This window comes from Pygocentrus nattereri, chromosome 7, assembly GCF_015220715.1.
Source record: "Pygocentrus nattereri isolate fPygNat1 chromosome 7, fPygNat1.pri, whole genome shotgun sequence".
NCBI classification, from domain to species: Eukaryota; Metazoa; Chordata; class Actinopteri; order Characiformes; family Serrasalmidae; genus Pygocentrus; species Pygocentrus nattereri.
In genome coordinates this window covers 35,664,253-35,689,241 of record NC_051217.1, presented here as the reverse complement: position 1 = coordinate 35,689,241, position 24,989 = coordinate 35,664,253, and the positions used below count along the sequence as shown (strand labels likewise).

Sequence of the window (24,989 nt, the reverse complement as noted above, 5' to 3'; positions counted from 1 at the left end):
CAAGCTTCTTTAGAATTTTGCATCAAATCACTCTGAATGACTTATGCAGTCGTTTGTGGAAGGAAAAATCAGTGGAATTCCCCTTTAAATGGTTTAATTCAGTGTTTACAAGACTCACCTTTTTAGGGAAGGGATTTACGATGCACATCTTTTGGTTTTTAGGTCTTGGTCAGTAGATGCGTGGCTTGCTTCCTGAACAGTTAGTCATTCTGTGAATCTTATTTTCTCTGGAACTTGGGCATGACAAGGTGTTTTTTTTTCCATCTAATGTTTGAAATTTTTCACCAGTGTTAATTTTCACCTACCCTTGAGAGCAGGTGAGGGGTTATGAGTGTTTTGTATGGTAACACCATTGGAAGTCTTGGAATGCAGTTAGACAGCTGCTGTTCTGGGTTCCCCTAATAATCTTTCAAACTTGTTGCTACTTGGTAAAACTTGTTCACAGGGTTCGTTTTCTCATTTTTCGAGCGGCTTCCCAACACTGCTTGCTGCTTGTCGACGAGACCAGAGTTGTAGAGGATTCTATGTATTTTGAGGTGCACCAGCGATTCGCATACAAAGGTGGAGGGGCTTTTTAGGATTGTTAGCTTATCATTGCCATTTTGCATTAAAGCATGTATGATGCACTGAATGCCTTTCAGTTAAATTGAAACTGGAACCTTGCCTAAGAAATTATTGTGGAGCTCAGGAACAATGGACTTTTATGTCTTACTAATCCTTATGGGAATGTATATTAAATGACTGGAGCCAAGAACACCAATACACTAGCCACTTTAAGGCAGTGCATGTGAGCAATATTACATGTAAACATTGTAGTTGAGTATTTATTGGTTTTTTTTTTTTCTTTTGTTTTGTTTTTTTTATTCTGTATCTTGACTGCACATTAGCTTCCCCCCCCATATGTCAGGTTGTTTTGTTTTATGGAAGGCTAATATGCACCGTGGCCTTCATTTCCTGGAATTGGTCAAGTTTCATCTGATAATAAGTGGAAAATTTCTAATCTTTTGATCTTCTAATTTGTAGCTCCGTGACCCTGACCCTGATTAACTATTTTGAGTTCTCGGTTCTCTTCAAGAAACAATCGGAAATTAAATCTGGTTGGTGAAACTAACCCTGTCTTATATGAACGAACACTGGGTTTTCTGCAAGCTTCCTTCACGAGGCTGATTGTGTTTCAAGAACGCCCAAGGCCAGAATTTACCTACAGGACATGCTGACAAACCTGTTTCTGCCTTTCATATCAAATAAATTCATCTCGTTGTGTAGAAGTGTCGGTAGCGTGACATTTGATCTAGGTGGAGAGAAAGTTGCAGAAGGCCTTTTTGTTCATGGATTGTGTAGACGCTTGTCGATTCCGATCAGGATGAGCGTGACTTCCCGGCATACTGCAGTTGAGTGAACTGAAGTGTTAAATCTAATAAGCACAGATAAATCTGAAGATGTCTGAAGCTTGGTTTAATTTTCTTGATGAGATTGTTGCCCAAAGTCAGATGAAGTTTTAATCTCAGCTCTTCTCGGTTCGTGCAAGTGCAGTTTGATGCCTGTAGCTTCATGTTTGGCATAACTTGAGTTGCGTAGTTCTTCTCAAGAGGAAGGAAATGGATCCTGTAACACGAAATGGAGAAATGTGTGAATGGTGTTTTTGCTCTCCCTTTACACTCTAACCTTGTAAGAGAAGCCTCTAAAATCTAATGTAAATTAATTCTAGGTATTTTTGGAACAAATCCGTTTGTCCATTTATCATGAAATGTTCACGCAGTAGGGCGAAAAGCACTTGAGTGTGATGAGGCAAAACAGGCTTTAGTTGGCCTCTTGGAATAGTTTTTCCCTTTGAAAGACCCATTTTTTTTCCCAGCTCTGATGTCCATTTATGACATTTGTTTGGGTTAAGGCTCTAACTGGCATCTAGCAAATGTCTTTCCTTGAATAGACCACCACCCCCCTGGTGTACATTTGACATTTGTTTGGGGTTATTTACCAAAATTTTACCTTTTTTTTTTTTTTTTTTTTTCCCCCAGTCTCTCTTTATGCCTTAAGGTTAAACAGGCTGTACCTCATCTCTATTATGCTTGATTACCCTCTATTGTGCCTTGCTCAAAGATAAAATGTATAACATTTGTAAAACTGAAGTTAAATAGGCAGAGATGTAAATCTGCTGCTCTGTGACATCACAAACTCAAAATAGGCTATTTTTGCAGTCAAATTTCTATACATGGTTTTTGTACTACATTTAAGTAAAGTAAATTAGTTTTCTGTGATATTGGCCCTTTTAAGTGTTCTAACTAACACTTTGTTTCAATCGAATGTATTTAATTCACTTTTGTGCAGATCCTCTGGAGTAAATCTTCTCGGTGCTGTAGCAAGGAGCTAAAAGTGGGCTACTCACCTTAGTTATCCAAATTTTAGCTGACAATTCTCATAAAAATTGTGGTTAACAATTTAATTGTTTTTGTATGCAGTAAAGAAATAAGAAGCATAACTGCTGATCAGCCAGTTTAGCTGCTCTGCAAGTCTTCAGAATTTAGACTCTAGGCTGCATAAAACTTTTCTCCACATGTAAAATGTCCAGTTTTGTCAAGTAACAGCTTCTTGTCTTTGTTAGGAAGACACAAGTGTAACTGATTGGTTTTAAGATTCTGAAGAACAGAAAAGTTAAATTGGCAGTAGTGTGCAGAAAAAGTAGAATTTACAACTTTTAATGCTCATAAATTTGATGATTTATACTACAGTACAATTATATAATACGGGACGCTTTTCAGTTAAAACACAGTCCAAAAGTCTTGAGACTACATTGGAAATCTGGTATTTTTTCATTCAAACCTGGAACTAAACTTGGAGATGAACAATGAAGTCTAAAAGTTTTAGATTTTTGGAAAATGTAAAGCAGAAAAGGTATGACATCATTATGAAATGAAGAAATGTGCAACATTCTGTGCTATTCTTGGGTCTCTATTCAATTTCAAACATTTGTGAAATTGAGCATGTTAAGGCCTTTTGCACAAAAAGGTCATTCATTTTTCAGTCCGGTTCCTTCCCTTAAAACGTGTTCAGATGACTCAAGTTATGGAGTCTGTATGAATTCTGAAATCCATGTAAAGATGGGAAGATCCTACTTTTCACTTGAATTGTTAAGCTTATATAGTTTTGTCGTGAAAAACTTGCGTTCAGCAGCTAAACTGGCTGATTAGCGATCGTGCTTCCTAGCAGCTAATGACACGATAGAAACAAGTATCTACAGGTACAGAGTCAAAGCTTACATTGGTCAGCGTACATGCTAAAGTTAGTATTAGCTGCCTACATGTTAGCAAACGGCTGCATTCCAGAAAACGACTGATTTCTGTAGTTTGCATTTAGTTGGCACAGGAAATATACCAATATGATTGTGAACGGAAAATGATTACTATGGAAAATCATTTGAGATCAGATCCTGCAGTAATTGTAACCAGCTTACTTATCAAAGACACCTTTTATAACACTGTAGAGGGAGTTTTGGGGTCTATTTTACAGTTTTGAGGGGGTTAAGATGGTCTGGGGAACTGCTTTTGCTCTATATGTTGGCTAAGTACACTGTTGGACTGGATTTACATATTCATGAAGCTTTTCCGAGTAGGAACGCTCATCTTTGATCTGTTCCTGTCAGTAAAATAATCATAAACAAAAGTGAAATCTGATCAAAGATCAGCGCTGCTGTTCTGAGAAGCTTTAGGAATGTGGGAAGGCCGGTCACAATTATTTTCCATAGGCGTTGGCTTTCACAATCGTATGCTTGCATCACAACAAGCGGGATGTGAAATGAGTGCATTTTCTTCACTGTGTTTAAGGCGGATAGTCAAACCATGGGTCTTGCACAACTGATTTAAACACCTTTAGAGGGCAGAGATGAGTAAGTGTTGGAGTTTAGACTTTGTCAATTGAGAGCTACTAAGTATGAACAGCTATTCAGCTAATTTGGCTACTTTACAGTGAACAGACAAATTGTTAATCGCAATTATTTCTAGGGTAATTTAATCAGATAAAATGTAATGACCGGACTAAGCATGGGCCTGGAAGTCAATCGACAAAAGCAGCTGGATTGGTCTTTAAACTGCATGCAAGGACATATTTTAAGGATGCACCGAAATGGAAAGTGTGTACTAATGCCGGTTATTTTTTATTTATTTTTTTTTATTTTTTATTTTTTTCCCCCCAATGTATGTCTGGCAATGTAGATACATAAACATTCTGTAAAATTTGGACCAAAAAAATCTGCTGGATTAGTATTATGGAATAAAATTTACATTTAGAAATAAAGATGTATTGTATTTAGTTGCATATCGCTGTTGTCGGACGAAAACCTCATCTCTCCAAAATGGTAACTTGCAGGAGAAGGGGGGAAAAAACCTACTCCACTTCTAGTATAAATCAATGGGACCAGACTTTTTTTTTTTTTTTTCCCTGAAAGTCTTTTTGGGTCATTTGTTTTAGTCCAATCATCATGGAATTGACCTAGAATATAAAGGGCAACAGGTACTTTTAAATTATGTCAAACTGAAAAATGTCAAAAATGAAGACGCAGGGATTTCTTCAGACAGCAGCAACATGAAATACATAAAATGCACACACTTTAGCACAGTAGTCTAGCATTGTCTAAATATTCTGTGCTTCCAGAATACAATAAATGTGATATTGAATATTTGAAATCTCAGCCAAGTCTAAACACCTCTCGATTTATTTATTTAATTTTATATAAGGTAGAATCATCTAACTTTGGGTAATGAGAAACTGTTTGATGGGATCGAGTCTCATTGGCTGCTCTATCTAACTTCAGATCTTGTAGTATGAAGGTGCTCTTCACTGGAACTGTCCTGCATGATGTGCCTTGGTTTGTCAGTCAGCATTCCAGCGTTCCCATCAAGTGTAATCACCCATGTATTCTCGAAATTCCCAAAGTGACAAAGTGTTAATAAACTGTGTGAAGTATTATTCAGAAAGAACTGGATAGCTTAAGGTCCACCCCCCCCCCTTATTTATTTTTTATTATTTTTATTTTACATATTGGGGAAGGAAATCTTAGCCGGGATGGAGAACGTGTGTGTGTGTGTGTGTGTGTGTGTGTGTGTGAGATGTATTGAGTCAGACTTTGTTCAGATATGTCCTTTATCTTGAATGCCAATACAAATAAACTGGAGCATTACGAAAGCTTTGTTGCATCATTAGTTGTTACAATATTACATTTTAGCATGTTTGTCTCTTTTTTTTTTTCTTTTTTTTTGCAACCTTTTTATTTGTAATACAAAGTGCTGTGTAAATGTTAGATCACAATTTAGTGTAACCAGCCGTCAAGTACATGTTGTACATTTATGCATCATTAAGAAAACAGAAGGTTTTTTATTTATTTATTTATTTTTCTTCTCCAGCATTTACGGTGTCCACTTTTTGCCTTAATTACAGCTTATTGCTTTTTTTCCCCACAGAAATCTGCTCTGATATTTTTTTTTTTTTTTTTTTCCACACCTCCAAATTTCAGTCTTAAAAGTTGCAGAGGTTGCATTTTTAAGAATTCAAGAATAACATTTCTCAACATAAAACAGCAAAGAACTTTTGCTCATCATCTACATACAGTAGTACATAATATCATTAAAAGATTCCAAGAATCTGGAAAAATCTCTGTATGCAAGGGACAAGACCAAAACACAATATTTGCTGGCCGTGATCTTTGGGCCCTCAGGTGGCACTGCATTAAAAACCGACATGATTCCATAGTGGAAATCACTGCATGGGTTCAAACACTGTCTGTGAACACCGTTCATCACCACAACCACAAATGCTAATTAAAACTCTGAAACCCAAAGACGAAACCAGATATAAACAGGATCCAGAAACGCTGCCACCTTCTCTGGGCCTGAGCTCATTTAAAATGGACTGAGGGGAAGTGGAAAAGTGTCCTGTGGCCCGACGAATCAGCATTTGAAATGGTTTTTGGAAATCCTGGACGCCGTGTCCTGTGGCCTGAAGACCGCTCAGCTTATCAGTGCACAGTTGAATTGGGTTGAATATAGGGGTGCATTAGTGGACATGGCATTGGTGACATGCATATCTGTGAAGGCACCATTAATGATGTATACATGTTTTGGCAACATATGCTGCCATCCGAATTGTTGAGCAGCTGAAATCCTGCGTTAAGCAAGAACAGAAAAACATCACTTTCAAAACTTCAGCAGTGTCTCCTCAGTTCCCAAACTCTTACAGAATGTTGTTAAGAGAAGAGTTCATGAAACACAGTGGTAAACATTACCCCATCTCAGTTTTTGGATCGTATTGTTGGCATCTAATTCAAAATAGGCATATATTTTTCAAAAAAACATTCAAATTTTATGTTGTCTTTGTAGTATTTTCCTTTTAAAAAATAGTTTATGACTTTATCATTTGCATTCTATTTTTGTTGACATTCTGCACAGCATCCCAATTTTTTTTGGGAATGGGGTGTAGAAAGGAGTGCAAAATAGAAGCATTTGCATCAGTAGTCTCAGACTTTTGGACCCCACTGTATGGTTTTCAGGGGAATTCCCAATGATCAACATAAACACTACTACAGCTATGACATAGTTCTGCTGCTTTAATAAAGTTTAGGTCCTTTAAGATCCGCATCACATGACTAACCGTTTGTACACACACACACACACACACTTACAGACCATGATGATATTTGTTCCATTACACAGCAGCTGACCTCATGTTTTTGCTTTCATAACTTCCTTGATTAGAAGAAACACTTGCTCAACAGTGAGCACAGGAAGACCTCCAGTGCACCCAAGGCTCAACAAAAACAGCTTAAAACAAAAATGAAGTAATTGGGCCTGAGCAGGAGTGATTTACTGCCCATGGCAACGTGGCTGTGAGGGGACAACTAGATTAAAACATCTAACTGAACATAACCGTCATATTGCATGACCTCGTGTTTAGTTGGTTGTACACAAAAGCTTTTCAGCTGTTAGTTTCATCTGCCGAAAAGCAGTTCCACCACATTGCTAAAGCAGTGCGTCAACTTAACCCAGCTATGCCAGCTCCCAACCCCCCTACACCACGCCAAATACTTTTGTATGCAAAAATTATAGCACCCCTTGCTTAAGGACAAATTATACATCCTGTACAGGGAACACACGGTGCATATTAATGCAGAATTACTGCTTATTTGCTGAATTTAACATATTACAATAGTAATAGGAGTTTAATAGCTGGAGTAAGTTCAGCAAATTGTGGTTGGAACCACTGCTTTACAAAGTACGATCCAAAATAGACTAACGGCTGTGACTGTAATGTTTTCCCTGCCACGACGACTTCCAGCAGCTATATTCCTGTAACGTCTCGTCACTCGTCAGCTCACACAATGCACGGTTTACCGCAGAGCAGTGTTATGAATTAATTCCATTTTGATTATACTAAACAATCTCCAGTTATACTAAACTAATTCAATTATATAATACAGGTCAATTAAAGTGTTGGACAATTAAGACATTTAGCAGTAAAAAGAAAGATTTTCATTCAATAGTAACATAATATCATTAGGTGTTGTGTTCACATGAAAGTAATTCATCCTTCTTAAAGATATCATTTGTGGTATTCATTCACCCTGTGATGAATTTAACATTTTACAATATTTTGTAAGACAGGGTGCAAAATCTTCTTATATTTTTCCCCCCAGTACACTGACAGTAATGCAATGGAATGTTATTTAGACAGCCAATCAGCTGTCTAGATTTGGAAAAAATGGACTGAAATTTGGTTATATATGATGGAATTAGGTGGCACGGTGGAGTGGTGGGTAGTGCTGTCGCCTCATAGCGAGGAGGGCCTGGGTTCGATTCCCCGGCCGGGTGACTGGGGTCCTCTCTGTGTGGAGTTTGCATGTTCTCCGTGTCTGTGTGGGTTTCCTCCGGGTTCTCTGGTTTCTTCCCACAGTCCAAAGACATGCAGTCAGGCCAATTGGACATGCTAAATTGCCCCTAGGTGTGAGTGACTGTCTGTGTCTGTCTGTCTGCCCTGTGATGGACTGGCGACCTGTCCAGGGTGTATCCTGCCTTCCGCCCGATGACTGCTGGGATAGGCTCCAGCATCCCCCCGCGGCCCTGACGGAGAAGCGGCTTAGAAAATGGATGGATGATGGAATTATTTGTGGTACTGAAGTAATTCAGTCTGTAGCGTTAGAGCCGAAGTGCTGCAGAGATCAGTGTTTACCCTCATCTAACGCTCTGAATTCAGCTCATGAAGGCCTTGCTAATTAGCTGACGAGCCAAATCAGTTGTGTTCTGCACTAGACCCTGGATGAGCCGTGTTCTGACACGTGTGCATTGGAGTATTACATTTCGATACCCAGCCCTAGGCCCGAGGACTGGATTATGAAACTTTGGCTTAGAGTGAGGCAATGCTGTTACCTAGCAACTGGCTAGTGAACTGATACAGGTGTGTTAGATTTAGCAACTTGGGTAGAACCTGTTTCTACCAGCCAGGCTGTCATGCTGAATAATCAACACCAGTGCCACTTTTGCGACTGACCACTTTATAGTGATACAGACACATTGTAATGAAATCTGGCAGGCTTCAGAGAGGACTAATCATTTCCGCAAAACTTTCTCAGTCTGAAAAGGACCTTCCACTGATCTTCTTAAATATCGACCTGACTGCATGTCTTTGGACTGTGGGAGGAAACAGGAGAACCTGGAGAAAACCCACGCAGACACGGGGAGAACATGCAAACTCCACACAGAGCGGACCCGGTCACCCGGTCAGGGAATCGAACCCAGGCCCTCTTTGCTGTGAGGCGACAGCGCTACCCACCACGCCACCATGCCGCCCTGGCCTAAAATATTTTTAGTAAAATCATTCATGCTGGAGAAGCACATGGAGGTCGTTGTGCGGCAAAACAGTTCTCACAGAAAACGTTATTTTACCATTTTCAACAAGAAAAATCATACGCTGGTGATTCTGACTAGTAAATAAAATGGCTTTACTTGGGTTGCAGACATTGTGAGCCCTGGCTCCTATCACCACCACTGTCAAGAAATCTGAGTCACAAACTATTTCTCATCAAACGGCTGAATGACTTTATTCACGTCTCAACAATTTGTCAAAATTCAGAAAAATCTGTGTAATTTACTGTTAAGCTCTGCTGACAGCAGATGTCAAATCCTATTTATTTATATTTATTTATGGCTGTGACTCAGAGGAAGCAGAAGTGAGGTTTTCTCCTCCTACTGTTTCCTGGCAGCCGCATTGATGTCAACTCTGCAGTAATTACCAAATGATCATTAAACTCGGAACTTCCTGACACAGTCAGAGACAAACTATGCAGTAAGCAGTGACTTTCCCTTTTACTCAGGTATTCAGACCATGCTTGCTGTCTTTAACCTCTTCATTTCTTGGCGTGTTCTGATACGCTACGGCCAATATGTCAAAACTATGTTATCTGATGGCAAAAATCTGACACACCGTTGAAACTAAAAAGGCTGAGTCAAAATTTTCAAAATTTTGAGATATATTCGTTTCAACAAAATAACAATAATAATATAATGTTTTAGCAGCAGTTAATTCGCCTTATCTGATTTACCTCACAACATAAAAGAAAAGATCTGCCACGTAGTGAACAGCAGTGGTCACAAACCCTCATCCTAAAGCTCAGGTTTCCTGCACAAGTTGGCTCCAACCTGCAGTGGACATGACGCCCTTCTCTCCAGTTGAGCACAGCAGAAGGTTATCTGATCCAGTCACAACATCTGAAGGAGTTAATTAGCTGGCAGACTGTGGTTGGAACCATTGGTTTAAAAAGTACGATCAAAAGAAGATTGACTGTGGCAATATAATGGAATATACCGCACATTACAGGCTAAGATACACTCACCGGCCACTTTATTAGGTGCACCTTGCTAGTAAAAGGTTGGACCCCCTTTTACCTTCAGAACTGCCTTAATTCTTCATGACAGACTTTCAACAAGGTGTTGGAAACATTCCTCAGAGATTCTGGTTGCTTATTTGAGTTACTGTTGCCTTTCTATCATCTGGAACCAGTCTGCCCATTCTCCTCTGACCTCTCACATCAACAAGGCATTTTCATCCACACACCTGCCACTCACTGGATATTTTCTCTTTTTCAGACTGTTCTCTGTGAACCCTAGAGATGGTTATGTGTGAAAATCCCAGTAGATCAGCAGTTTCTGAAATATTCAGACCAGCCTGTCTGGCACCAACAACCATGCCACGTTCAAAGTCACTTAAATCCCCTTTCTTCCCCGTTCTGATGCTCGGTCTGCACTTCAGCAAGTTGTCTTGACCACCTCTACATGCCTAAATGCATTGAGTTGCAGCCCTGTGATTGGCTGATTAGCTATTTGTGTTAACAAGCAATTGAACAGGTGTACCTAATAAAGTGGCCCGGTGAGTGTATATACCAATTTCTTTCTATCAAAAGCCTGGTTGGATGTTTGAACAAGTTCATATCTAGATGTTTATATGAACATTTTGTCTAATTTTGTGATGGATAATTAGCCCATTTGGCCATTTAGTAGTAAAAAGAAAGATTTTCACTCCACAGTAACATAAAAAGTTGACACCACTCAACAGAAATGTTTTTAGGTTTAATTTTTTGCGTTGTGTCCTTCTGAAAGTAATTCTTCTTTCTTACAGAAAGGTATCATTTGTGGTATTTATACAGCCTCTCCGGTCTTGTACTAGTACAGGGGGTTATAGTTATTTCCTGTTGTGGTATAAATATGCATGTAAAGTTCAAACAGTCAAAATGAACCCTATCGCAATTCCAGTAGTTATAGAATTACAGCCTTTCTGGCATAAAACTATGATGTTGAATAACTGCGGTAAAAATCTACGGCTCAGCCCCTCAGAACGTCCAGGCATCCAGACTGAAGAAAGATTTCCCAGAAAACATCTGCACTTAGAGCAGGAGGTAATCATGTACAGACATAAGGACACCTAGTGGATAAAAGGCATATTACAGACTGGCTTTGAGGAAGCAGCCATTCAATTGAAATGTCTGTATCTGAAAGGAGTGAAATGGTGAGAACACAGCTGGAAGCTTATTGCACACATACCCCTGTATTCCCACCATATAAAATCCAGTCATCAGAGGCACTTTGGGCCGCACAGCTCTTGTATGATCAGTTTGTCTGTGAGTACAGTAGCACCACCTGACCAGCCAGTCCCTCTTCCACTCCACCTGGGGGCAGCACATATTGGGTTCCATCACTGGCCCTCTGAGGATCCATCTCTTTCAGCTGGGCATTACTCTGCGCCACTGTTTCTAACTTCCATAGCTGGTAGCGGAGGCTCTTTCCCTGTTTGGCTAAGATATAGACCTCCTCAGCTGCGTCCAGTGGGAGCTCAGCAGGAGCGCTGCCTTCAGAAAGATGTAGCCAGGGTAAAGTGGGGTCCGTGGGGAACACTTTTCTGGTAACACTTCCTTGCGCCAGGCCAAGTAGTACACCTGAAAAGAGGGAATGGCTTAAATGCTTTTGGAGTCCAACAACAGTTATATGAAAAAATATTAAACTGATTATGTAACAAATCTAGACTGAAATAATACATCTACAACTATTTGTAATGCAATATAACATAAAGGAAGCAGTCGATTACTGACAACAGTAGCCACGTTTTAATTTCCGTAGATTCAGAGCTTTGAGAGATTTGATTTGGCTCTAACAAAAAAAGCCCAGTTGTTTGAGCATGAATGTTTTTGTACATAGGATAAGACATGCCCTTCTCCCTACTTTACTCTGACTGGATGCATCCAGGTGCCTGGTTTTGTAAGTGATATCCTTGAAAGACGGCAAAAGGCAGATTAGGGCTGGGCGATATGACAAAAACACAACACGACGACACAATGATATCTCATAGTCTTCATAGTATGCGGCAATGTTTTATGCTTCACCAACTGCACCGCTCTAAATACGAACAGGCCTAATAAAAACATTCATGGTAATGAAACATGCACATGTTCAGTGCTCTAGAAGTAATGACGATATTAACAATATAATAATAATAATAATAATAATAATAATAAGTGACCCTTATTAGTCCCACAACGGGGAAATTTCACCTCCGCATTTAACCCATCCGTGAAGTGAAACACCACATACACTCTAGTGAGCACACACACAGTAGGGGGCAGTGAGCACACTTGCCCGGAGCGGTGGGCAGCCCAATCTGCAGCGCCCGGGGAGCAGTTGGGGGTTAGGTGCTCAAGGACACCTCAGTCATGTGCTGTCGGCTCTGGGGATCGAACCGGCGACCTTCCGGTCACGAGGCTGGATCCCTAACCTCCAGTCCACGACTGCCCCTTTTTTTTTTTAATAATAATTTTTTTTCAATGCTCAGGAAAGCATATGGTGATGTAGTTTATCACCATGTTGATATATATTGTCATGCTGCCCAGTGGGAAGGGAGTATGGGGGTCCTTTCTGTGTGGAGTTTGCATGTTTTCCCCGTGGAGATTTAGCATCTCCAATTAGCCTGACTGCGTCTTTGGACTGTGAGAGGAAACCCACGCAGGCTAATTGGAGATGCTAAATGACCCCTAGGTGTGAATGTGTGGGTGAATCTGCCTGTCTGCCCTGTGATGGACTGGCGACCTGTCCAGGGTGTTTCCTGCCTTCTGCCCAATGATCGCCGAGATAGGCTTCAGCATCCCCAGCAGCCCAGAAGGATAAGCGGATTAGAAAATGTGTGTGTGTGTGTGTGTGTGTGTGTGTGTGTATATATATATATATATATATATATATATATATATATACACTGCTCAAAAAAATAAAGGGAACACTTATACAACACAATATAACTCCAAGTAAATCAAACTGTCCACTTAGGAAGCAACACTGATTGACAATGCTGTTGTGCAAATGGAATAGACCAGTGTTTTTCAACCTTTTTTGAGCCACAGCATATTGTTTACATTAAAAACATCCTGCAGCACACCACCACTCAAAGTTACTACATGACACATTGTAACTTAATGCAGCACATATAATGACAATATTCCTGAATTACTCACTTAGTGTGAAACCTGTGCCTGTTTAGATGAACACAAAGCTGATATCCTGGCAGGGATTGAAGACAGGCACACACGAAGCTCTTCCTCAACTGCTCTCAGTCTCTCTCTGCTTTTAGTTTTTATAGCAGTCATGCTTGAAAAGCCCAGCTCACATAGATGTGTTGTGGAAAACGGGAGCAATGTTGAAATAGCTCTGTTTGCCAGAATGGGAAACTCTTTAGCAGCAGTCAACCAAAAACCGTCCAATAACAGATCAGCAAAGCTTAACTTTAAACTGCGGTCTTGTCTCAGTTCAGTTAGTTCCTCCTGCTCCTACAAGGTCATGTCCTTTCCAAAGACTCCAGCTGAGCTGTATGGGTCCCTAACCCAGTCAAGGGATTCAGTGAAGGTTGACGGGAAATAAAATAAAAAAATAAAAACTTCTCAAGAATTTTCAAATGTTTGCCTATTACCTCACACAGTGCAGCAGTGTTGATGACATCGTGCCATTTTTGGGTGAGGGGGAACATGCCAAGGTTGGCACTTTCAAGATGTTGTTGCCAGAGGTGCACCTTTGAATGGAATCCATTTCTTTTGCCTGTGCTTGTGAGCAGGTTTTCATTCTGGCCTTGTATCCGTGTGTTACGTTCATTCAAATGCTGAACTATATCTGCCAGGTATGCCAGCTTTGCACACCACTCATCACTTGCAAGCAGTTTTGCATTATCCCACCTCTCATCAGTCAGAAACATTTTCAGCTCATACACATGGGCCAGCACTTTGCCACGCGACAGCCATCGGGCTTCAGTGTGGAGCAATAAGGTTGTATGCTCTGCTCCCATCTCCTCACATAAAGATGCAAATATCATTCAGTGATATCAATATCAATATCAATATATATATATATATATATAATCTCCCAATCTTACCTGAAGCTACAGCCCAGTGCGCCTTATGGCCCTGACGCAGACACGGCTCATGGTTAAAATCCTCATCATATCTGTGCCAAAGCAGTCAAGGTATAAACAGTAACACAGATACCGAGACATTTAGCGTCATGCCGGAAAGAGCAAGGGTGGATTTAAAGGTGCATCAGTCAGTTTATTTATTTCATTACTTGTACAAATAACCTGATGATATATAGAACATGATTAAAAATAATTGTTTTAGCATTGACATCAGCACAAGTGTGTTTGGCCTGAGAGACCCCATCTGGAAAACTGAAGGGAGGAGTGAGGGATTATCTATGTTTATACTGTCCTCCTGTCAGCCAACACCACATAACTCTGCCCCCATCTTATTGTCACATGGCCGCCGTATTTCAAGATGATGGTCGAAACATCTGATTGGGGAACGGAAGTATCTTAGTTAAGTCAAAGAATGTGTGCTTATACGTTTTACGTCCAGTCAAATGTCTCTAGGGGTTTTTGGGACAACGCGCAGTTTTGCAGCTTTCACTACAGCCCACTGCAGAAGAGGAATGTTACAGGCTTAACCCTTATAAGAAAGCGAAGGGCTTGTTGCTTCTTAGTCACTTCTTGAACAAGTTCAGTTATTGCTGAAATCCATGTGCAAAATCAAACCAGAATTGGCTGTTTGTTTACACATTATATCACTGCTGTCAATATAACCTCATATCTCCAAAATGGTAACTACATGAGAAGGAAAATAGTCAGTGGAACCACACAATATAAAGGCATGCATTTTTTAACTTATGTCAAAAAACTGAAAATCAATAGATATATTCAGTCTTAACTAGGCTTTGAGTTCAAGCCTTTGGACAAGGAGTTACTTAAACACTGAAATATATAAATAATGTCACTTGCAGGCTTAAAAAGTTTAACATGACTGTATCTAAACAGGAGCAGACCATCAAAATCCAGTATAGCGCTGAGCTCAATCCTGCATTCACCATGGTGAAAATAAGCACTGTAGTAGCATTAGTTTAATAAAACATAACATTTCCATTAAACTATTGCTGTATAATGCCATTGCTTTAGAGTTCTCTGCTTCTACCTGACAGCGTAAGCAAAATGGAGAAAGCTGAGATGAAACGATTTTATTAGATTAAACATCTGGTGTAGGCCACCATGCAGGTTCTTCACGTGCCTGTTGACAGATCGTTCACAAATATTCACATCATCCTAACAATAAAGAATATTTACATTTTTATTTATTCCCACATGTTTATTAGCTTTTAACACATTGCCAGTTTACGCTCCACCAAAAGTTCTGTCCATAAGTCACTCAAAGCATCATGGAGCTCAGGAATAAGGTGGATAAAAACTCAGAATACACACTTAAGCTATGTTTGCATTACAAGCCGCGTTCGTCAAATCCAATCTCTCTGACTTCATGGTTCACTCTCTTAGGTAAGTGACTCAAATCTGTCATTAATGTGAACAAACCGGCGTCCTGAAATTACCTTCATGCGCACATCCTATTCAGTGACGTCACGTAAATAAATCACGTGTGTCATCAGCACAAAGTAACGAGCAGAACGAGCTTCGCTGAGAAGATCATTAACTCTGATCAGCTCTCAGCTTCATTATTAGAGGGAGATGAAGGAGAAAAAGGTGAGACGAGTTGCTTTTCCATCGTTTACAGGGTTTAACTTCGGCGCTGCTGCCATGGTAACATGGAATGATGACAAACACGCAGTTGAGAAAAGGCATATGAATTCCGATCTGAGCGTCACGTGGTCATTTACATTAACGGCATTTGGCTGACGCTCTTATCCAGAGCGACTTACAACTTGATCATTTTTACACAGGTGGGCCAAGGTGGTGTTAGGAGTCTTGCCCAAGGACCCTTATTGGTATAGTGTAGGGTGTTTACCCAGGTGGGGATTGAACCCCAGTCTACAGTGTAGAAGGCAGAGGTGTTAACCACTACGTTGGCCAGATACGTATCAGATCTAGGACCACATGTGAAAGTGGCTCAGGTCAGATTTGAAAACATGAGATTTCTTTGTCCACATAGCTCTGAAAAAAATCAGATCCGAGTCACATTAGGGCAAAAAATCTGATTTGTTCCACTTCAGCCTGGTAATGTGAATGTAGCCATATGTTCACTGGTGGTAACTAAAATTAGTTATAATCATGGTGTCTATTTATGAGTAGAGACCCATCCTTCAATAAAATGAGCCAATCAGCTTGCCGTTTAAACCACAAGCAGGAACAGTTCTCTCTTCGTGTGGAGACATGTGCAGGCGGAGTAGCCAGAACAAACCAAAATATTATTATAAATAATGTTATTTTGAGCCAAAAAACAGAAAATTAATTCTGTTTGTTAGATTTGTGCAATGATTTCAAACCTGTTTTCAAAATGTTCATTTTTAGGCTCAAGCCCAATTCACCCCTTGCCCCTGCTACTAAGCCCTTACCTTTCCATTTTGCATATTCATGCCTAGTGGGGGTAGGGCAGGGGTGTCCAAGCTTTTCCCAAATAGGGCTAGGTCATACTGTGTCAAAATATCTGAGGGCTTACATATTATTCACAAAGGTTTTCAATATATCAGTGTTTAGAATCAGAGCTTCCTGTGTGCTAATGTGTTTCCTATCACTGCATAGAAGATGCACGTTTCTTCTTTTATCACTGGATTAGTCAGAGCAATCAGGACCAGTGAGCACTCATGACAGATAAATTGTTTTAAAGGAGGAATAAAATTGGTCTGAGGTGTTAGGTATATTTCAAAGTGTTCACTAAAATAAATATAATGAATTAATAAATAATAATATAAACACAAGAATATAATTTGTTAGCAAACCTAAACAAAAACATGCACATTTTTTAGTTTTGTTAGTTAATGTTTTTGAAGGAGTCTGAGGTGTTGAAAAGGGACTTTAATGATCTTTTTTCCACACTGTTGAAATTAAACATCCAGGCATTCATCAGTGGCCCTCTGCCTGCAGGGGGCTGCAATATGTTCTCAAGGCTACTGGCATTAAATGTTTGGCTGCAGAAAACCTGCAGGTCAAATGGTCTGAACTTCATTGACAACTTCAATCTGTTTTTCGGGAAGAGAGAATTCTTCAAACGAGATGGACTACAAACTAACAAGAGGGGTGTCAAACTCCTGTCAGAAAACTTCATTTTCTCTCTGTATAACTTCTCTGTTTCCACTGGTGAAGACACGTCAGCGATAACACCCAATGACACTGTCACCACTACAGAGACACAACATCCTCCCCCCAAAGAGGATGAGGAGTTATCAGATGGGAGCCATGTTGTGCTGTATCAGCTGCCTGAAACACCACAACTGAATAAACAATCCACACCATCCTCCATCTCTACCCCATCCCCCACCTCCACCTCTTCATCACCTCACCTGAACTTCCCAGAAACCATGGAGAAGCTTGTATCTGTAGGGACAAGACTGACGCTTTCACTGTCAGCGAGTCCTCAGGTACAGCGGAAAATCACCTCAACTTCTCCAGTCACCTACTGCCTCAAGGACCCAGCAACCCCTCTCCTCATCACCACCACACACCCCAATCAAGGAGTTAGTGAAAGGGGCCAAAATTAAGCTCAGCCAAATTGATGATTTATTAAACAAATCTCCCCCACAACCTCAAAGGAAAAAACAAGCTCATAAACCATCAGATAGACAGCTCTCTTATTTAATTTATATATGATTCCTCTAGGTGAAATCATGCATACTTATGGGATATCTTACCACAGCTATGCAGATGACACTCAGATCTACATGGCTCTCTGCCCAAATGACTACGGTCCCCTAGACTCACTGTGCAAATGCCTTGAGCACATAAACAAATGGATGAAACACAACTTTCTGCAGTTGAATAAAGATAAAACAGAGATTATTTTATTTGGGAATAGCAATGAAAGACACAGACTAGCTGCCTATCTAGATTCGAGAGGCCTAAAATCTAAAGAACTAGTACGTAACCCATCCATCCATCCATCCATTGTCTAAGCCGCTTCTCCGTCAGGGTCGCGGGGGGATGCTGGAGCCTATCCCAGCAGTCTTCGGGCGGAAGGCAGGACACACCCTGGACAGGTCGCCAGTCCATCGCAGGGCAGACAGACAGACACAGACAGTCACTCACACACACATCTAGCGGCAATTTAGCACGTCCAATTGGCCTGACTGCAGCAGTTACATTTTGACGCTTCAGGCTTCAACACTGCTGGACTACTTAAGGTGGAACAGGAAAGTCAGCTTGCTAGCCACTGAGACATTAGAAGGCCATTAGTAATATTTTCTGCTTGTTATGAAGAAAACGACCATAATACACTGAAACAACATTAAACTAAGAAGAAACAGTGGTTACCATCATTTTTAATGGAGAAAATTCTCACATTTGTGGGTTCCTTTGGTCTCGTAGCCAATTTGCTATTTTTTTCTTTTTTTTCTCATAACACTCCGTTTGGAGTCTCAGAAAAATCTCCGTTTGGAGGGCCATGTATCCCCAACACTTCGCTCTACCCCTCTATCTCAACAAACATTGGGACACCCTGCCCCTAGACGTGAACACGCAAAACAGAGGGCTAAGGGCTGAGTGGTAGGGGAGAGGGGTGAAATGGGATTGGGCCTTAAAGAGATGGGAAATAACTGCCTTAGTTGCCAAAGTGGCCTTTTCTATAAGGACTCTGCTAAAATGGCTGTATTTGTGTTGTAGACGGTCAGTTTTTTCACAAGTTCACATCAAAACACTTTGTTTACGTCTCAGCCACCGAATTATGAAGAAACTCATTTAATGAGTCCCTGTGAAAGAACACATGATTGCAAGTTACAGCAGGATACGGTATTAATATCGGCCGTCCCTCCGTGAGATGTTTCAGAACCAGTGCAGCATTGCCTCCAATCATGCCACCTGATAACGTCTGAACTCTGCAGCCACACACTTCCTCTGCAAGCAGGGCCATATCACCAGCTAAGAAACAAACCAAAATGTTAGTTAAAACTTCACCTTGCAAAGTGAAAATTACAAATTTTTCGATTTAACATTCTGTGATATTTACTATGAAAAGTCACAACTTTCTTTTCCTGCAACACTAAACCTGGGTTTGATCAGACTGAACTGATTACCTCATTTCACTTGCATTCAGTGGTGATTGGTGCAAAAATGTATTCACACCATGGGGTATCTACAACTTTTAGAATGGGGTGGCCAGGGTAGCCCCAGATTGTATTGTCCTGGCACTCTGCTAGGAATAAGAACTAATAAAATAGCACTCATCAATTCAACCTGCTATGATTACATCATCATCGTCGTCATCGTCGTTAACCGCTTAGTCCAGATGTTGCGGTAGCAGTTGGGAGAGCAGAGAATCCCAGACGACCCTGTCCCTCGCAACTTCCTCCAGCTCATTCCTGGGGACCCCAAACCGCACCCAGGCCAACTTGGAGATATAATCCTAGGATGACCCTGGGCTCTTGTCCCGGTAGGCATGCCTGGTACACCCCCATGCAGACCAGATGCCTGAACCACCTCAACTGGCTCCTCTCAATGCGGAGGAGTAGCGGCTCTACTCTGAGCTCCTCCTGGATGGCCGAGCTCCTCACCCTATCAAGTAGAATGTAGCCCACCACCCTGCAAAGAAAGCTCATTTCTGCTGCTTGTATTCGCGATCTCATACTTTCGTCATTACTCACAGCTCATGACCATAGGTGAGGGTCGGGATGTAGACCGACCAGTAAACAGAGAGCTTTGCCTTATGGCTCAGCTCCCTCTTCACCACTACAGTCTGGTACAGTGACCGCATTACTGCTGCTGCCTGCACCAGCCTGCAGCCAATCTCACGAACTCTTCCCATCACTTGTGGACAAGACCCCAAGATACTTAAACTCCCCTGCCTGGGGCAAGTCCTTTCCCCTTTCCCAGAGTGGGCATGCCATCCTTTATTAACCTGAATGCATTAATTTACTAAGGCCACTAGTTCTGAATTTAGCCTCATACGTACCCGAAAACATCTCTCCCTGGGCAGTATAGCCTTTTTCCATTGCTGTCTGTAGGACTTTCTCTACAGACGTGGTCTTGACAGGCTTCAGTAGATGGGCTGCCATCCATAAGGCCACTAGGCCACATCTTAAACCACAAAAATGACCAGTAAAATGTTAATTAATAAAAGATATTTAACAGAATTTCATCACACAATTCAGTTAGAAAGATGAGTGTTTCACGATTTTTGTGATGTCATACATCAGCTTACAGCACTTCAGCTCCTCCCACTTATGTTCTAAGGAGTATTACAGCAAGGCACAACACAGCCAATAAGCTCTGATGTATCTACATATGCACCGACCATGCATAACATTATAAGCACCTCCTTGTTTTTACACTCATTGTCCATTTTATCAGCACCACTTACTATATAGGTGCCCTTTGTAGTTCTACAGTTACAGACTGTAGTCCATCTGTTTCTCTGATACTTTGTTAGCGCCTTTTACCCTGTTCTTCAGTGGTCAGGACCCCCATGGACCCTCACAGAGCAGGTACTATGTGGGTGGTGGATCATTCTCAGCACTGCAGTTACATCGACGTGGTGGAGGTGTGTTAATGTGTGTTGCACTGGTCTGAGTGGATCAAACACAGCAGTGCTCCTGGAGTTTTTAAAACACCGTGTCCACTCAACGTCCGCTCTATTAGACACTCCTACCGTGTCAGTCCACCTTGCAGATGTAAAGTCAGAGATGATAGTTCATCTGCTGCTGCACAGTTTGTGCTGGTCATCCTCTTGTCCTTCATCAGTGGTCACAGGGCGCTGTTGGCTGGATATTTTTGGTTGGTGGACTATTCTCAGTCCAGCAGTTACACTTAAGTGTTTAAAAACTCCAGTAGCACTGCTGTGTCTGACCCACTCAGACCAGTGCAACACACACAAACATACCACCACCATGGGGGGGTCCTGATCACTGAAGAACATGGTTAAAGGGGGGCTAACAAAGTGTATCGGTCTTAGACGCACAGACAGAAATACAGGCTGTTTAATTCTAAGGGATGAAGAGTGGATAGAAAATGTTCATCTTAAAATGAATTATGACAAGAACACATGATATCTGACTGAATGAAGTGTCGGAAAAATGGAAAACATTAGTGCGATTTGAAAAGGAAAAATATGACTCACTTGGGGCCGTCCTGAATCAGCGAAGGCACATATTTGTTGCACAGCACCCACTGTAGGTCCTTCCTGAAACTTCATGAAGAAAAATGCTAATTATTTCTTAAAACTACAAAACAGTCTGCACTGAGATAACAAGCGCTATTCATCTCCCCCCAAAAAAACCCTTTGGTCCAATTAAACGGGAAATTCTACATTTCTCATCATTTCTGCATCATTGAGTTGGAAACAAAAGTCATTTAGAGTGGTTTGATTTGAAATGGTTGACTGCAGAGAAACTACCAGCTTCAGGTTTCTTTACAGTGGTGCTGATAGGAACCAGGGGTCACAATGTCTACAATGCAAATGTAACCACTTTATTTACTATCCATTATTAACAGTTAACCAACACACATCTTCCCAGTTTGTATATCACTGCTGTCGGAAGAAAACCTCATACACTATATTGACAAAAGTATTTTCTTGTCTGCTTTCACACGCAAATGAACTTGAGTGACGTCCCATTCTTAATCCATAGGGTTTAATATGGTGTCGGCCCACCCTTTGCAGCTATAACAGCTTCAACTCTTCTGGGAAGGCTTTCCACAAGGTTTAGGAGTGTGTTAATGGGAATTTTTGACCATTCCAAGTCTGGCTCACAGTCTCCGCTCTAATTCATCCCAAAGGTGTTCTATCGGGTTGAGGACAGGACTCTGTGCAGGCCAGTCAAGTTCTCCAACTCAAACTCGCTCATCCATGTCTTTATGGGCCTTGCTTTGTGCACTGGTGCACATTCATGTTGGAACGGGAAGGGGTCGCCCCCAAACTGTTCCCACAAAGTTGGGAGCATGAAATTGTCCAAAATCTCTTGGTCTGCTGAAGCATTAAGAGTTCCTTCCACTGAAAATAAGGGGCCGAGCCCAAATCAACCCCACACCATGATCCCCCCTCCACCAAACTTTACACTTGACACAATGCAGTCAGACAAGTACCGTTCTCCTCGCAAATGCCAATCCCAAACTCGTCCTTCAGATTGCCAGACAGAGAAGCGTGATTCTTCACTCCAGAGAACATGTCTCCAGTGTTCTAGAGTCCAGTGCTGGCGCTTTACACCACTGCATTCAATGCTTTGCATTGCAGTTGGTGATGGAAGGCTTGGATACACCTGCTCGGCCATGGAAACCCATTCCATGAAGCTCTCTATGCTGTTCTTGAGCTAATCTGAAGGCCACATGAAGTTTGAAGGTCTGTAGTGATTGACTTTGCAGAAAGTTGCCGTCCTCTGCGCACCATGCGCCTTAACATCCGCTGACCCAGCGCTGTCACTTTACGTGGCCTACCACTTCATGGCTGAGTTGCTGTCATTCCCAATCACTTCCACTTTGTTATAATACCACTGACACAGGTGGCATCCTATCACGGTACCATGCTGGAATTCACTGAGCTCCTGAGAGCGACCATTTCTTTCTCTAATGTTTGTAGAAGCAGTCTTCTGGCCTAGGTGCTTGCTTTTATACACCTGTGGCCATGGAAGTGAATGGAACACCTGAATTCAATGATTTCCATGGGTGAGTGAATACTTTTGCTAATATAGTGTATCTGTAAAAGTGTAACTTTACAGGAGAAGGAAAAAACCTAGTTTACTTTTAATGTAAGTCAATGGAACCAGACTTTTTTCCAAGTTTTGGGCCATCTCCTTTGGCCCATTCACCATAAAATTTACAAGAAATGTGAAAGAGCAACAGATATTTTCGAATTATGCCGAAACCTGAAAAACGACAAAAATGGAGATACAAGGTTTGGTTCCGACAGCAACAATATATAATGTTGTTAATGGTTAAAACAACTGCCTTATGTCCCTGAATGTGCCTCTTTGGCTTGCCTACATTTTTATCACATTTTAGGCCAAACCCCTCCTGTAAAACAGTATCTCAGGCATCAGTCAGTGTATTTGTAACTATTTCCTAGGTAGCTATTAAGATGTAGCTCAGAGGCAGTTTGAGGCCTCAAATGTCTAGTTCCCATCATGACCACTTCTATAAGATTCTCTAGAATTGTGCATTTCCCATGAAACCACTGTGAATGACTTTACACCATAAAGATCTCATCATGCAGAAATTTTGAAAAATCTGTGGAATTCCCTTTTAAGGATTTTTCAGTACCTGCTCTCTCTCTTGGTGAGCAGCAGACGGGCCTCCTCAAAGTCGCCCTCCACAGGTACTTTCCCCTCGGCTATAGCCTGGTATAGCTTCTTCTTGCTGGACACTGAAGGAGCCAGTGCCACAGCAGGGGCAGGAGGTGGTGGAGGTGGAGGTAGAGGTAGAGGGGGGACCACTGACATGGTCCCTGTTCAGCCTGTCAGACTCTGAGTGAGAACAGTGCAGAGCAATGAACAGATGTTCATATGCATGAACTACAGTTCACTTGAGGACAAGACAGGAAAAAAAGTAATACAGTAGACATTAAAGGGCCTATTTGTTGCCCACAGTCCATATGTGAAAACTAACCATCAAATAATTGCTGGTTTATTCACTGTTTTTGTGAGGTCACAAAATCCATATACTTAACTATTTAGCCTGCTTCAGTTTAGCCCCACCCACTCACAGTGAGGTTATAAAGAGTGTTATGGCTTTCTTAATGAGGCACAATACAGGGTAGCCAATCAGAACAGCATTTTTTTAATACACTGACCAGTCACAATATTAAACCATCTGTTTTTTTCACTTTGTTGTTCTTACAGACTGTAGTCCATCTGTTTCTCTGACACTTTGTTAGCCCCCTTTTACCCTGTTCTTCAGTGGTCAGGACTCCCATGGACCCTCACAGAGCAGGTACTATTTGAGTGTTGAGTCATTCTCAGCACTGCAGTAACACTGATGTGGTGGTGGTGTGTTAGTGTGTGTTGTGCTGGTCTGAGTGGATCAGACACAGCAGTGCTTCTGGAGTTTTTAAACACCTTTGTGTCACTGCTGGACTGAGAATAGTCCACCAACCAAAACTATTCAGCAAACAGCGTCATGTGGGCAGCATGCTGTGACCACTGATGAAGGACTAGAGGATGACCAACACAAACTGTGCAGCAGCAGATGAGGTATCATCTCTGACTTTACATCTACAAGGTGGACCAACAAGTTAGGAGTGTCTAATAGCAGCACTGCTGTGTCTGATCCACTTAGACCAGCACAGCACAAACTAACACACCACCACCACATCAGTGTTACTGCGGTGCTGAGAATGATCCACCACCCAAATAGTACCTTCTCTGGGAGAGTCCATGGGGGTCATGACCACTGAAGAACAGGGTAAAGGGGGGCAACAAAGTATCAGAGAAACAGATGGACTACAGTCTGTAACTGTAGAACTACAAAGTGCTCCTATACAGTAAGTGGAGCTGATAAAATGGACAATGAGTGTAGAAACAAGGCTGATTAGTGTATATATCTGTTTTACAGCACAGACAACAAACCGCCTGGTTAATTCTAAGGGATAACTGGATGTTTTTGGAACATGAACCCAAGTAAATGCTAGACAAATACAGGATCTGGCCCGGTTAACACAGACTGGCATTGCTGCTCAACATTACAAGGAATACAGGTCGAATACAACAATCTTTCTCAAAAACAAAGCAAAACATCTCCACTGACCTCCATCAGAACCCATTCAACTCCAGCACTGACCACAGAGACAGAGCATGAAAGGCTGCGGACTACCGCTATAAACCTCTTCCAAATAAGGAAATGAACCGGTAGTCGCCACATACATACACTCTCACATTAAAACTCGGTCTATTCTCTCTAAAAAATCTAATTTATCCTAAGAAAATTCCACAGTTACACACCAGTTCTCTTTAAACCGTGTCAAAATTAAGACAATTCAAAATACTCGAGCTGTAAAACACCACGGCGCACAG

The 24,989-nt window shown here is 41.4% G+C and overlaps 1 protein-coding gene across 2 annotated transcripts; it reads right to left on the bottom strand.

Moving 5' to 3' along the window:
- Positions 1–10,594: 10,594 nt before the first annotated feature.
- Positions 10,595–24,977, bottom strand: c7h19orf54 (chromosome 7 C19orf54 homolog). 2 transcript variants are annotated; one of them, XM_017701976.2, is made up of 7 exons: positions 24,724–24,977; positions 23,242–23,444; positions 21,107–21,175; positions 19,943–20,067; positions 18,783–18,912; positions 13,942–14,012; positions 10,595–11,470 (listed from the first exon to the last, which is right to left on the bottom strand). In XM_017701976.2, the coding sequence occupies exons 2-7, from the start codon at positions 23,418–23,420 to the stop codon at positions 11,145–11,147; spliced, it is 900 nt and encodes a 299-aa protein (XP_017557465.1). In that variant the 5' UTR covers positions 23,421–23,444; positions 24,724–24,977; the 3' UTR covers positions 10,595–11,144. The 2 variants fall into 2 exon arrangements, with proteins under 2 accessions (XP_017557465.1, XP_037395711.1); XM_037539814.1 differs by having other exon boundaries at positions 21,107–21,169.
- Between the last annotated feature and the right edge of the window lie 12 nt (positions 24,978–24,989).